This window comes from Melanostigma gelatinosum (genome assembly GCF_949748355.1).
Source record: "Melanostigma gelatinosum genome assembly, chromosome: 3".
Classification (NCBI taxonomy): Eukaryota; Metazoa; Chordata; class Actinopteri; order Perciformes; family Zoarcidae; genus Melanostigma; species Melanostigma gelatinosum.
The window spans coordinates 16843983-16859221 of record NC_136636.1 but is presented as its reverse complement, the minus strand read 5'-3'; the positions used below and the strand labels follow the sequence as shown (position 1 = coordinate 16859221).

Genomic DNA, 15239 nt, shown 5'->3' with positions numbered 1-15239 from the left:
GAAGCTCTTATTTACGTCGCCACCTGAACACCAAGCATGCCAGTGCAAGTCAAAAGCCCCTTACATATTTTAAATCGAAATTGGAGGAGTTACAAAACAGCCAAAAACAACTGGAGTCTCATTCATGTGTTGGGTCTATAAATGACGCACTACGGGCTTCATATCTGGTCAGTTACAGAATAGCGAGAAAGGGGCTACCGCACACAATCACTGAAGACGTGAGCTTGCCAGCTGCCAGAGAGATGTTGGAATGTATGATTGGGGGGAAAGAAGCAAACAAGTTGGACATGATCCCGGTGTCCAACAACACTGTGTCGCGCCGCATCGATGCTTTGTCCGAAGACATCCTGGCTACATTAGTCGCTCATTAATTGTAAGTTAAATGTGATAATCTGAGCCTGTGCATGTGTGCTCGCCATCCTGATTGCTCTTTAAAAGTGACGCCTTGTGTAACTGAAAGTTATTGAAACTTTGTTTTCACACCTTCAGTTTGTTTGCTTTGTTCTGATTCAGGGATTAATATGATACAATGTTGCAGTTGCCCCTTTGTTCGGTTTGTGTTCACACTGCAACATTTAACAGCGGACAAAATATTGTAAACTAACGCCACGCGCGAGCAAACTGTTCTCTCATTGGTCAGATTTTTATGCGGCTGTAAATGGGCTCTGTTGCTTTTTCTTTTTTTTTAAATTAAGGGGGGGGGGGTGCGCGAACCCGGTCGGGATGTAGAAGGGGGTGCGCGGCCTAAAAAGTTTGGGAACCGCTGCTCTAAACGGTACTATAGAAGTAAACAAGACCATCGGCGAGAAGATTGGCTATTTCTATATAGGTATTCTTAATGCCGGCAAAATCAGACGAAATCATGCAGGTCCATCAGAAACCCCCTTTAGCTGGGACTCCTGTGGGGCCTCCAGACAGACCCAGATCCGGCCTTGCTGCTTCCTTGGACCCGCAGAGGTGGAGAGCTCTGCGTCTGGCAGCAGCGTCTCCTCCTCCAGCCAGGAGCAGCGCTTCCCCTTGCTGCTCCCCCGGTCCCCGCTGTTAGCCAACACAGTCACCGCACTGCTGGAGGCCCAGGCCGTGTTCTTCGCCTGCTGGAGGGAAAGAAGGTGAACTGAGAGGAGCATACTGTCAGACCCTGCTGCAGTGATACAAGAGGTTTCCTAAAGGGAATCTGGTGCTCAGAAACACTGCTGCCTTTGTCCACAGGGAGCGCCAACATCAACACAAAATGAAAGTTCCTCGGAGTAACTTTAATTGAAAAAAACTGTCAGCTTGTTATCACTAATTTACACATCTGTGTAAAAGATCTTTTGATATGAGAATAATAGAATCATAGATATCACTATTATTAAGCTGAATCATTGCCCAGCCTTATTTCTAGCTGAGTGAACTGAACAGGGTTTTACCTTTTTTCCTGCTTAGCCATGTAGTCCACGTTATCGACAATATCATCCACCCTTAGTTTGAATTAAATAGTGCATGAAAACAGTAACACCCAATTTAGTCAAATTAATCAAATCTAAAATCATCTGGTGATTGATTGGGTCAATGGGCTGCTTCATCAATATTGACCATCTCTACGGTATAAGTGTATTTACATAAACTTAAAATATATTAAATAAGGCCCTCTTACTGCTTGTCATTCTGTATATATATATATATATATATATATATATACACACACACAGCCACAAACAAATATAGACTGTGTGTGTGTGTGTGTGTGCGTGTAGCCTAATGAAGTTGTGTAAGAAGTCTGCGTGGCTCGGGGCAGAGGTAGTGTCCCTCACTGTTAGTATCACTGCATCCTCCTCGGCTCTGCTCTCACTGTAAGCTTGTTTTCATTTCATATCGAGGTGACCTTTTCGTAGTCAGCGGCCTCTCCCCAGCGGTCCCGCTCTGCACCGTCCTTTCGGAGGCCCTCTTGCTTGCTCTGAATCTTTTCCCCCGTAAACGCAGCCAAGTGCGCCTGGCGTGTTTGCTCTGCTGTTAAACTCCCGATGAGGCCCGCTCTGGCTTTGTGATTACGGCGAGCCGCTGTCACTACTTGGCAGATTTGTGCAATTAAATAAATCTGTCTTCCCTCTTGTCTTCTGAGCAAATCTGACATTTAAAGATGACATTTGTCTCAGTCATCATATTAAAAGACAAACGACTCTGATGTGTTGTTGATGCTAGTGATTAGCTATCTGCAGACTGCTGACAGGAAAAGGTTGGCAGAGAGTCAGTGGTTGGCTCGCAAACACATGACAGAATTTATTCATCTGATTGCTGAAAGATGAGCTTTCATCATGGAATTATTTTTTTTTTGAGTGAGAATTTCTTGTTGGCCATACTTGTGGATTGTTCAGCTTGTATCCAGGTTGGCAGGTTAGCCCCTGCTGCTGCTTTTAAATAATCGAGTGAAAATCTTGATCCATTAAGTAATTTGTTGCTTGCTGCTAGATATACAGTGATGAGCTTGAGCCGTTTGATCTCTTAATTCCAAACTTGGCTCCGTCTAACAGAGATCAGCTCCTGCTTAGGGTGCATTTCTGTCTAACCTGAGCAGTTTTATTGCAGAGCCACTGATCCAAGCCGAGCCAAGACAGGCATGTTCGCTACCAGTCCTGCCAGGGCCGACCATATATATGCAAGATCGAAGCTGCCGATGATTAACCCAGACATTAGGAGAGGCAGGACAGGGTTGAGTCCAGATAGGGATCCGGAAATGGGGAGAATATGGCAGTTTGACAACAGAAAGAGAGATACACAAAGATTGGGAGGGACTCTTTCTGACACAGTCTTACTAACACACTCACTCTCATCCAATGACAAGAGAAATTAATGATGATGCCATGCTCAGGTGATGATGTCGAGTGATGCAGATTGAAAATGTCAAATTTTATTCCCCAGAATGATTCACTGGGCTGGCCGCATCGAGAAGGAGCTGGAAAAGGTTCTGCAGCACGTCACCGGAACTCAGCAGATGAGATCGGTAAGTTGACGTCATACTTGCATGTGACGCGGCACTTTTTTCATGTGTTTGTATGAGCACATTGCCTCTTTTAAAGACATTTGGGTTTAGTATTAACTGTATTTTGAGATAATTTTGACGACTATAAATGTACTTTTTTTTCACTGTGCATTTTTTTTTTAACAAATATATTTTGTGAGTCAGATATCACTCCTGATAGTTCTGGCATGACCTTTCTTAATCTAAATTTTAAAGTAAAGATATGCTGGAAAACAAGTAAAATGATTTTAACAACTTAACAAAATGTTTGAACTATTTATAAAAAGCATACAATTTCAAAGTTCTAGCACTAAATGGCACATTTAGCAGAATATGGTGTTGGTTGTTTGTGTCTGCGTCCTCATATGAGGCTGTGTGTAACACGTGTCTGTCTTGTTGTAGAGCAGATGGGGGAACAGAGTGTGATTGACACTGTTTCATCATGTTTCTGCCATGTGCGCATGTTCACTGTGCTTCCAGGGTTTGTAATGCACCCTGAGATAAATGCTTCATTATTGCTGTATGGGTGAGTGTGATTCATCCAGCCAGTAGCATGCCTGTGGCGGCTTTAATGCTACAGCAGTAACAGTGGTTATAGTGTGATGGCTGTTAGTGCGGTGGCGACGTTGATGGATCCCAGGGAGCAGAAAGTGAGTTGACAGCGATGGTGCTGGTGTAAAGGTTAGTGACCAGTAGTGGATATCAGGCAGACGCTCCGACTGCATGATAGAGAGAGGTTGATTTTTAGCACTCATCCAGTATAAAACACACACAACAGAGAATGTTTACCCATCACAATATTTGCATTTCCCAGTTTGTGCAAATATGTTTTCATGCTCCTACTAATGACACATGGTTTCAAGGTGAAAGCATGTTGTTGCTTTGTGATAAAAAATGTGGAGGCAATATTCAAAATGTCATCATTTCACCAACTGGGAAAACCAATTTTAATTAGAATGCATTTTTTTTAGGGTTTCTGAAAGGGTTATAAGAGCCTAAGAGGAAGGAGAATTTTCTCAACTGATAAAGAAGCGAGTCATCCTTCAACTTACCTGAAACTTAAACAAAATAACATCGAGACACATTGTTTTTACCAGAATATCACAACATTTCTCCCTCTACTTTAAAAAAATATATATTCCTACTTTTATTATAAATGATGCAAATCATGATTATATAATTTTATAATCTTCTGCTGTTTCTTTTCTTGAGAAGCAGATTCATCATTTGGTCGATAAAATGGTAGAAAAAGGGAAAAATATCGATCACAATTCCCAAAAGGAGCAGCCATCAAATTGCTTGTTTTGTCTGACCAACAGTCCAAAACCAAAATATATCGATTTAACAATCCAATAGGACAAAAAAAAATAGCAAATCCTCACAAATGAGCAGCTGGAACTGGGGAATGTTTGGTACTTTTGCTTTAAAAAAGGAGTTGCTGATTAATTCCTGTCAGTCTCCTTATCGATTAGTCGAGTAATTGTTTCAGCGTTATGCCGTACTGTATGTTTGGTTAAATGTGTTATTGTGTCTCTTGACTGCTTGTTGTAAAACTTGGACATAGCTGAATAATCCTGAACGCAACGAGAGCTAGTGTTGAGCTGTGATGTTGACGTGGCGTTAAGTGCTTTCTGTTCTGTGGATTCAAACTAATTGAGGCTACGTGTTGCTGAAGTTTTCTCTGTGGGCCGAACCTAGTGAAGCCAGTCCCTCTAAAAATATGAAGTCCATTCCAGTTATGTCGTGTGTAGGATGCCCATATGGCTGTGTGAGCATGTGTGTGCTGGCCTGACAGTGTGCACAGAGCGGGTGTGAAAGAACATTTATCATGGCCCCAAACAGGAGTCGTCACAGGGTGTGCTAAATGGCCCAGCATGCCTAGAAAAGCCATTTTCTAAATGGATGCCTCTCTCTATACGTGTGTCTGATGGAAATCTTCCCAGGGCTATGCCGGCTGGTAACAAGATTGCCTCCCTCTGCGCCCCCTTCCTCTTCATGCGCAGTTTATTCTCAAAGACAAAAAAAAAAAAATGTAAAGTGTGTGCAAATTATTTTCGCGTTTGTCTTACATGGAAAGAGACAAGGAAGTAAGTTGAATATAATGTGGTCTGTTCAGATCCTCTCGGTCGAGATTTTATTTTTTCGAACAAGCGAGGTAGCGTGTGAAAGAGACAGGGCAGCACAGAAAACAGCTGAAGATGTTTAGAATTAGTCGACTTGAGAAATGTACAATGTTTTGATGTGTTTTTTAGTTGTTGCATACTGCAAGTTTTCAAGTATCTCCAAAAATACATAAAACTGAAGTTATTTAAATGTTTAAAATCACATTCATACGTCTGCCCAGGTTTGGTCAAGATGTTATTTCTCCCCGGGGGAGTGAAAGGAAGACAGAGGGTGAGTGATGTATCGGAGGAGTTGGAAGTTTCGAATGGAAGAGTGTGGAGATAGACAAGGAGAGTGGGCGGCTTTTAGAGCGGAGGAGGGGTTTTTTGAGAGAGAGAGAGAAAGGATGAAAAAATGGCTTGACAATTGAGATGGATGTTCAGGCGGTTTTGTGTGTATATTTAGAGTCAAACTACTTAAGATGGATGAAATGACAGAGATGAGGGACGAGAATTGGTAAATTTAAATGTGAGCAGACAAATGCTGTTTATAGTCCTCATCCTCCTCATTATCCTGTGCGCTGCTGTTTTTGATGTGTTACATACAGTATGTGGAGATGAGAGGCGGCGGTGGACACCGGCATTGTTTCCCTATCCTCTGGCTTTTTCACAACAGTTTAAATAAGCACGCATGAGCATGAACACGAGCGCCTACACCCACATACTGTCATTACAGCAATTTAACAGTTTATCAGAGATAATATCATTACTGTCTCATTACATATTTAGACAGCTGTGGACACATGTTCACGGTACTAAGCTGTAAGATGACTATACTCAGAGAGATATTCTGGATGAACAAGTATTCAGTGAAAGTAGCAGATCTTCACTGTCTTCCTCATGTACAGAAGTATTATCAGCTTAATGTACATCATAAGTAGAACTACTCATTCTGGAGCAGACTAGCCCCCTTATCTGATAAATAATTGTAATGACATAATTAGAATACTATATAAGTAGCATTTTGCTGTTGTAGCTGGTGAAAGTGGAGCTAGTTTTAACACCTTTATACAGATGGGTAGTTAGTCCAGTGGTTCCCAACTTAGGGCTCAGGCAGTGGGCAGTCTGACCAGTGGGTCAGAAGATAAATCTAAAGGGTTGTGTGATGATTAGTGTGGTAAGAAATAAGTTGTTCTGCACAAATTGTGTGTTCGGTTTTGCTCTTTTGTAAGACGTTGGCTAAGTTGACCTCTTTGGGCCATGAACAGTTATTTAAATGAGAGCATCTGACACAGTTTAAAGGGGATTTCTTTTTTTGGTGGACCTACTAAAAACTCTTAAACATCTGAAAAATATGACAAGGAGACCCAATTAGATGCTGCTTTTTTAATCATCAGCCCAAAAGTATTGTATGTATTGTATTTGGATTTGAAATATTTTAAGTGTAGTGGAGCAGTAGTATTAAGTATCAGAAAATATACTAGTGCAGTACTTGAGTAAATGTACTTACCGGTAGTTACTTTCTACCTCCAAACTTCCAAAAAGCACACACACAGAGTCACAGCTTCACTTAAGCCAGCTTCTTAAATGGCGACGCTGTGCAACATGTGTTGAACTCTCATATTCATTTCAATAAGAAGAGGCTAATCAGCATGAATAATTTAGCCCGGTGCACATGACTGCTCCTGAACCCCTCGGTTCCGCCTGGCACTTTACAACTCTGCACTCCGAGGATCTGTCTGCTGCACCTCCACGCCCTCTCCTGCTGTTTGCTGCTCTTGATTACTGGAAACCTGAGCCGACCTACATCCCGATCAATATACCCACACGTAGAAGCAGGGCGGAGAGACAGAGTGCCAATTAATGGACATGGTGTTCATCCAGTTTTCACATGAGCTTGAATCTTTTACTCGACCAAGTGTGTTTTTTGCCTGCACTTTTTCCCTTCACTCTGTCTCTTATCACTGGTGGTCAACACTACATCCGTCGGCCCACTGACCTCATGCTGGCTGCAGGTTTATCTCCGTTCAACACAGACCTTCTTGCCTCTAGTGCTTCCAGTGTGTGTGTGTGTGTGTGTGTGTGTGTGTGTGTGTGTGTGTGTGCGCATGTGGGAAGTCTCCCTTTTTTTATGTCAACATAAATGAAGCCTTTGGTTCCAACTGGTCTGCACAGTTATGTTTTTATGACTTGAGGGAGATGTTGTATGCAGGCTGAACACAATTCCAAATGTTTTCTACAAACCTCCCTCCTGCTCTCTAGAAAAAGAGGCCAGGCGGCTCAAACAAACATATCTCTATAAAGTGCACTGGTGGATTTACTCACTATCGCTGACTCCAGAACATTTCCAATAATCTGTCTCAAATGCCCAGTGCTACTAGACATCACCCCTGCTTTCACCCCCACCCACCCACCCACTTTCTAGCGCTGATGTCAGCTTCTCTCCCCTCCCTTAGTGCGCTGATCTATCAGTGGACGATGATGTGAGGGCTGATCAGTGCCATTTGTTTCTTGATTTAATAGCTCCGTTTGCCTGTAGACAGTTTACAGGGAGAGTTGAAGGTCCCTCCTCCCACCCCGAGAAGTTCCCTTTAAAGGAGAGAGAGAGAGAGCTCCTCTCTCAGCTCCCCACCATCTCCAGGCCTGGACCTTGCACAACAGCAGCTTGTTATCTGGCTGTGTGAAACATCACAGGCTATTTCTGCAGGATAGATAGTTCACTCTCTGGCTCCGGGTTTCTCTCCTAGTGGCTCGTCTTAAGTATCCCTCAGTCATTGTGTAGCACGCATCAATACGCACCTCGGTTTACTCTTATTGAGGTCTTTATGGTAACGTCAATGAATAAATAATTACTGCTACTTTAGCACATACACAGCATCAGCAAACCCGGCACAGTCTTTTCAGCTGGTATAAAAAGTAAAGTTTCTCCAAAACAGACAGTGATGAGTCTTTAAGGAACTTCAACTCCAGCGTTTAGCTAAGCTGATTCAACATTTGTTCTTCTGAAATTAATAATAACATGCGTGTGTCAGCTTTACAATTAGTTGTTGATCATGTCTACTGGTAGCACTTGATACAACACCTTTGAAGCAGAATAGAAACTAAACACACTTCAAATTATTTGTCAAATTATGCAATTATTGGCCCTTTGAATATAAAATCATGCTTAGGGCTTGGTATTGTTTTGATGACAAAAAGAGTTTTGATACTGATACAAATATATATATATATATATATATATATATATATATATATATATATATATATATATATATATATATATATATATATATATATATACTTTTTGATACCCCACTTTGATTCAACTAACTTATCTACTAACTGATAAGTCAAAGTTCTCAAATGTTAAATTTTCTCAGCTGTAGCTGTACACAACTGAAAAAATAAAATAATCCAACACTGGCAACATTTTTATTTAAATTCAGAACGATCTTGTCAATGAATAAGAAAACAAAACCATGAATCTTGACAAGACATTTGATGCCAACCTCCGATACTCGGATACAGCCCTGTGTCATAACAACGCAAGGAGCTGCTTCAGTGTGGGTGGCTTGCTTCAGTTACTGCTGAGTCAACGAGAAATGCCATCCAGGAAGTCCAGTTTGAGTTATACATTGATGCATTTGAAGGCTTATCAGATGGCAAAAACATAGACTGAACATAATATTATGAGAAAGGATTTCACTGCGCTGGAAAATTACCAATTTCTTTGATTGTGAGGTAAACAGTAGAATTCATGTGACAAAGTAACCTACAAGGAAAGTGCGCTTGCAAGTATTTGATTGGCCCAAACAGCTCCTTCCCAGATGATATTGCTTTTTGTTCAGCCTTCTGCTTCGGCATCCCCACCAAGTGACACTTTCAAATGAATGCGTGAGCTGTGTTTTTTCCACAGGCACACGAAAAGCATCCTGAAGTTCAATAACTAGCTCTATTGTGATACATGATAATCACACATAGATAGATAGATAGATAGACTTTATTTCAGACTCGGGGTCCATACAGACGGATACATAAAAAGACAGACACAAACAATAAAAGTACATAGGCCTAGCGATGCCTTACAAAGAGACAGCTGTACCAATGTCGCCACAGCTGGGACTGGTAGCGTGTGGTGCTAAACCTTATGTTGGTTAAAACAAGTATGATCCCATTTACAGAGTCATTCAGTCTACAGATGAATTTGTACATGAGATTTCTTAAAACTGTTTGGAAAGTGTTGACTCGTGCAGCCACAAACATTTCACTGGCACTACTCCATCTTTGTCTCTTTAAAAGTATTCTCATGGCGTCATTGTACGCTACTTGAAGTCTCTGTAAACTCTTTTTTTTGTAGTTTGACCACAAGTGTGCAGTGTAGAGTGGAGTACAATATGCTCTGAACAGAGACATCTTCACTCCATCTGTACACAGACCAAACTTGCGTGAGAGACTGTTTGCTTGTGCATACATCATACGACATTGCCTGGAAATATCGTTATCATCAGTCATGTGTTCTGTTAAAAAATGACCAAGATATTTGACTTCACTACAGACACCAAGATTATTGTCAGACAATTTGAAGTTAGGGAAGTTTAGACATTTGTCCTCTTTAGTTGGACAGATCAGGATAGCACTCTTACTGGCGTTGTATTTGATGTCATGTTCCACACCATACACAGTACATATAGTGAGGAGCTGCTGAAGACCAGCGCTATGGACTAAATATCACCAGATCATCTGCATACATGATGTGATTAACCAGAGTATTTCCAATCATGCACCAGTATTACAGGCTTTCCATTGCTTGGACAGATCATCAATATACAGATTAAACAGAACTTGTCTGACACCATTGCTAACCCCAAATGGGGCTGACACACTTTTACCCCATTTTACTTGCATACTCTGGTGCGCATACCAGTAAGCCAGAATTCTCACTGTGTATGTGGGGACACCTCTTTGGCTCAGTTTAAAAAATAATTTACTATGATTAACACGATCAAAAGCTTTGGAGGCATCAATAAAACACATAAGAAGTGATGAGTTTTGACCTCTGTATTTGTTTACAATTTCCTTTAAGGCATATATACACAAGTCAGTGCCATGTTTGGCTTTGAAGCCCAACTGGTTATCTGTGGAGGTGATGAAGTCCTGTATTCTGTCCAGCAGAATTCTTTCCAGGACTTTTGACAGGACGCTGGCCAAAGCAATGGGCCTGTAATTCTCTAGGCTACATACTTTACCAGCTTTGTTTTTAATGACTGGCACTAAGAGAACAGACAGCATTGAGTCTGGTAACAAGCCGTGAATCATGAAGCCAGTAAAACAAATAGCGAGGAGAGGAGCTAACCTCGGACTAGCATATTTAAGGTGTTCAGCAGTAATATGGTCTGAACCACTTGCTTTGCCTTCAGACAGTTTGTTGATAGCTTGGTGCACCTCATATGATGTAATTGCCATTCACTCATTACTCTCAGAACTGTCCACGCAATACAAATCACTTTTGATGCAGTTCAATAAGGTGCTATAATGCTGTCGCCATAACTCAGCAATGTTGTCTGTTCCTGAAATTCCATCTATAGTGCATGGTAAAGATGTTTTACAGTTAAGAGCTCTCACTTCTTTCCAAAAATCAGCATGTATATTGCGTCTTTCTGTCCGTCTTGGGTCCACACACTTCGCAGCGTTTCTTTTTGTTGCTGCCGGCCGCAACCTAGAATGATGAAAAGATCATGAATTTTACTAAAACCTCTGTCTCGCAAGGTATGAGTGTCAAACATATACTGCAACAGCATCACACACTTACCTCAGGCTCTGCAGATGGTGGTTCTGTAGGTTGGGTGGATGGGGCTCCAGCATTGTCCTCCTGAAGCCTCCTCACGGTGGCTTTTTCCGCCCGGGGGCGTCAGTACGCAATCCCGACTGAGTAGCAGCGCTCCCCGGAACACGTGCCAGCCGTCGGCCTTTTTTTCACGACCTGACTCCATTTTGGGGAGCGTGACACCAAACAATCGGAACCTCCCACAGCCATCTCCTCGTCCAGATCGCAGGGTCCCGCATCATCCCGTTCTCCGGTATCAACGTCCGAGTCCTTCGCCAGCGTAGCCCCAAGCCCTGCATCGTCAGAGCCAGTGGTCCCAGCCTTCACGCACACAGTGCCTCCATCCAGCGCCGCTGAAGCACCTGTGCCACCGCCCGAAGTCAGGTCAGTGGGACGCTCCAGTGCACACAGTCGGCGATCAATTTCCACAGTGATGGCACGAAAATCCTCGCCTACATCAGCCTGTAGCTGCATCGACTTCTTCATTGAGCAGACCTCAGTGTACAGCTGCTCCATTTTCCCAAGTAGACTCGAGACGTCCAAGTTGGAAAACCGGAGGCAATTCATCCAGGAAATGAGAGACAAATCTGGGAGTGTTCTCCCCGCACTCATTCAATACTTTAAGGCAACTCTTAATGTTGTTTATGTCTTTCTGTGCCCCTTTATGGGAAACGTACCGCTGTGTAGTTTGGCAGAGTTCAAACAAAACGTTTTTCGAGGACTCTATCCACTCGGAGTCAAACGTGTTCGCAGCCAGCAGGACAATCTCGTCCTGACTTAATGTCTTAATTTTCACGGCGAGAAAGTTAAGCAGCTCATCCTCAACAATAACTTTTCCGTCAACAGTTTTATAAATCTCAGGTTTCATTCGAGACCGTTTAAAAGCAGGAGCGACCGAGCCTCGGTGTGTATCGTCCGCCATCTTGGAAAAGATGGCGGAAAAGATTCATTTGTGTGTCCACGTGGGTGTATTCTCCCATTTTTAAACCTGGCTACATTCAAATTCAGACATCGCATCTGCCATTACCAGGAAAGGGGGTCATCGGGGTTACACATCAGGGCCATGCAAGCTTAGTCATGGTCAGTTAGAGAACCACTTTTTAATTTTGTGTGGAACCCTTGTGTAACTCACATTTCAACGTTTGTGTGCCAACTCTAGCATTTACTGTGTATTTACCCCAAACAAAAAAATAAAATAAAACACACAACAAAATAACTGTGGACATTAAAGGCACATAACACCAGTAGCAAGCTGAACGTTAAGCAGTGTGAGAGCTGGTCAGCACCTTTACTCCCAGGCTCACACTGCTCTGGGCTGACAGGAGAACAGAAGGGCACATAAATGCACACTATTTATTTTTCTGCCTTTTTGTTGGTTTTCTGACACTGGGGAAGGTTACAAGGACTCCTCAGCTCCCCGGCTTGATGGCCTGGCACTGGTTGGCGGTGTTCATATAAATGAAAATACACATATATCTGCAGAGTGCAGCCCTGCATGCAGATATCCCGGGGTTGGTGTTAGAAGGAATTACTTTAAATAGCTTTGCAGTTAAAATGTGACTGTTTAGAAAAACTAGAACCAGATTATATAGTGTTGGTGCTCTGTCAATTTCAAATTTTTTTTAATATATATTTTTTGTGTTGTGTTGTAACTATAATCGCTGCAGATATTTTGCATTTAGAACCTATTTGATTTAAATTTGAACTGAAAATGAACTGCTAATCTTACGATAATGTGTATTTCAAATCAGTCCTCCACAAAGTACTTTTGTTGGATTCTGTTTGTTAGGTAACATTACATCTTTAATTTAGAAACTGTCAGCAGATATGTCAGTTCCTCGACATCTCTGCCTCCAAACAAAAGTGTTTGCTTTTGACCTTGATGTTTTAACTCCTCAGTCTCATGAAGGCTGTAAAGACACAGTGATACATGGCGCCTGCTGCTTATGCAGAGTTTTACATTTTCACATTTACATTTTAAAAACTCCATACAGTAGTTCAATTAAGAGGAGGAAGCTGTAAAGGTCTGCTGGGGAGGAAACGGCACAGAACAAACGGAGATAGTTGGAGTGTCTGAATCTCGCTGACATTCACTGTGGTACATTTGGGGGCTGTATTTGTGTATTTGTCTAACTAATTGTTGCTTGATGAATTCAAGGAAAACAAAAACCAGGTGCATTCATGCTACTGGTGTCTTTTTTTTGCACATGTTTAAAGGAAGGCAATATAGCATTATGTGTCAAAATAAGATTAGAGGTCTGCTAACGCTTCAGCCCTGTCAGAGGAAGATGCTTTGTTTTGACTACGCTGCAAATCTTTTCTCCTCGTCTCCGTCTCTCCACGCTATTATTTGCACAGCGTGTGAGCATCATTGCGTAACTTCAGTCGTCTTCTGTTTGATGTTTCAGAGAGCGCATGGCGTGTCTTTGGTACTATCTGTGCTTGACGGAGGGAAAAAAACACACAGTTCCCTGAGTGGGTTGCAGTGGTAATGTAGAGTGGCGTAATGCCCTAGAAAATTCCAGGTGTGAAGTGCTTTATTCATTCCACTGCAGAGGGAGTGCTTCTCTATGTGTCAAGTGGTAGGTGCAGCGTTTACTTTCCATTGTGAACAAAATGTATTTATTTCTTTTACGGCTGTTTGTTTGTGCGTGTGTGAGAGTTTGGGTGCGCTGAAGTCTCCGAGGTTTTGTCCTCCTCTTCTTCTCTTCCTCCTCCAACTGCACTCGTCTGGGATTGATTGGTCACAGTTCTGAATAACTTTAATTGGCTTGACTCAGCAGTGGGTGGTTCTCAAACGCCACACGTCTGTGGAAGTCCTAGAAACGCGTTTTCATTTTTGATCTCTACTGCCATCTGAGAGGGGTCTTAAGAAGTGCAACCTACACATTTTAAATTCAACAGATCGTAGTATTTTCCGTTTTGTTTTCTGTAAAAACCTAAAAGAGAAGCTCTCCCTCCCTCCACAGTCTGTCAACCCTCTTCTTTGGCTTCGAACTAGAATCACTCTCATCTCTGCCTCTGGCCCCTTTCCCAGGGCTTCGTTGTTTGATGGGATTTGTGCTCCGCCGCTACAATACTGTAGCTGCGTTACACGTATACAGTACTCATTCATGCACACGTATATTTGCAAACATACAGTTCATCCAGCCAGTGTACTGACCCTTCCTTCTGGAAATGACATTTGTTTACCATCAGCCCCCTTGCAAAATGTTCATACTGAAAGTATCTGTAAAACGTACCCAAAGCATGATTAATGTTTTGATGATAATGTCTAAGCACAAAAAGCAGTCGGGAAAGACAGTGGTCTTGGTTAAACTTTGATAAAATTAGTAGAATCACGAGACAGCACATGTTCACTTCATTAACATTCGACAGAAACCATGATCCACCCTAAACTTAACCAGAGTGCTGTTGTTTTCTAAACTGGATTCCTGAACAGGATTCAGGATGTGAACTCCATGTCAAAGTCCTGTGGTTCGTACACCAACCACCCACCCCAACTACCTCCCAACACGTTGTGTATGGTACAACATAGCACTTACTTTAGTGGAAAAAGCATTGCCAGTGACCATAGCTTTCCCTCAAAACATATTTGACAAAACAAATTAGTAGAAATTCCTCGTCAACTACTACTCTAACAATTTTGTCGACTAATCGATTATGTGATTTAATTGAGAGTCTGAGTTTCTCCTCAAAGAATCACACAAAAGCTCCACTTTAAATCTTGTGTTTACCAGATATATGCTAGTAAGTTTATTGGAAATAAGTCATTCAGCATGAAACAAAGCATTAAAAATGACTAATCGACCAAAGAAATCCTAGTCGACTGATTGACTAACAAGGGGCAGCCCTACAAATTAACAGTATATAAAAGTAATTTTGAGGAGTTACATTTCACACAAAATGCATAAATGTACAGCCAATAGTGTGTTCAAATGTTAATTTATTTTACCTTTATTTAACCAGATAAGTCAGTTGAGAACCAGTTGTCATTTACAATGACGATTTCACCAAAAAGGCAAAAAACACCTCACACCTCAAGCAATCTCATTATAACATTACAACATCATAATATGTACAATATATAAAAAAAACTCTTCAGAAGCAGTTGCAGTGATCAGAGACTATTGTTTAATGAGTTATTGAAGGAGCGTGAGGGAATGAGAATGTGGAGATTTAGCTTCTCTTGCAACTCATTCCAGTTGCTTGCAACAGCAAACTGGAAAGAGAAACTTTTGTAACGACCATGTTGATGAAATTGCTGGAGCGTAAATTGCGGTTACTGTTGGAGGACATGAGTACTGAGCTGAGA

At 41.9% G+C, this 15239-nt stretch overlaps 1 protein-coding gene across 1 annotated transcript in view; it reads left to right on the top strand.

The window, feature by feature from the left end:
- The window catches only part of cacna2d2a (calcium channel, voltage-dependent, alpha 2/delta subunit 2a), a gene marked incomplete at its 5' end in the record, with an annotated part of 147292 nt that overhangs the window by 5230 nt on the left and 126823 nt on the right, over window positions 1–15239 (top strand). The window contains one exon of the mRNA XM_079266262.1: window positions 2899–2980. Within this exon, the coding sequence (XP_079122388.1) occupies window positions 2899–2980 (82 nt within the window). The remainder of the gene's footprint in view (window positions 1–2898; window positions 2981–15239) is intronic.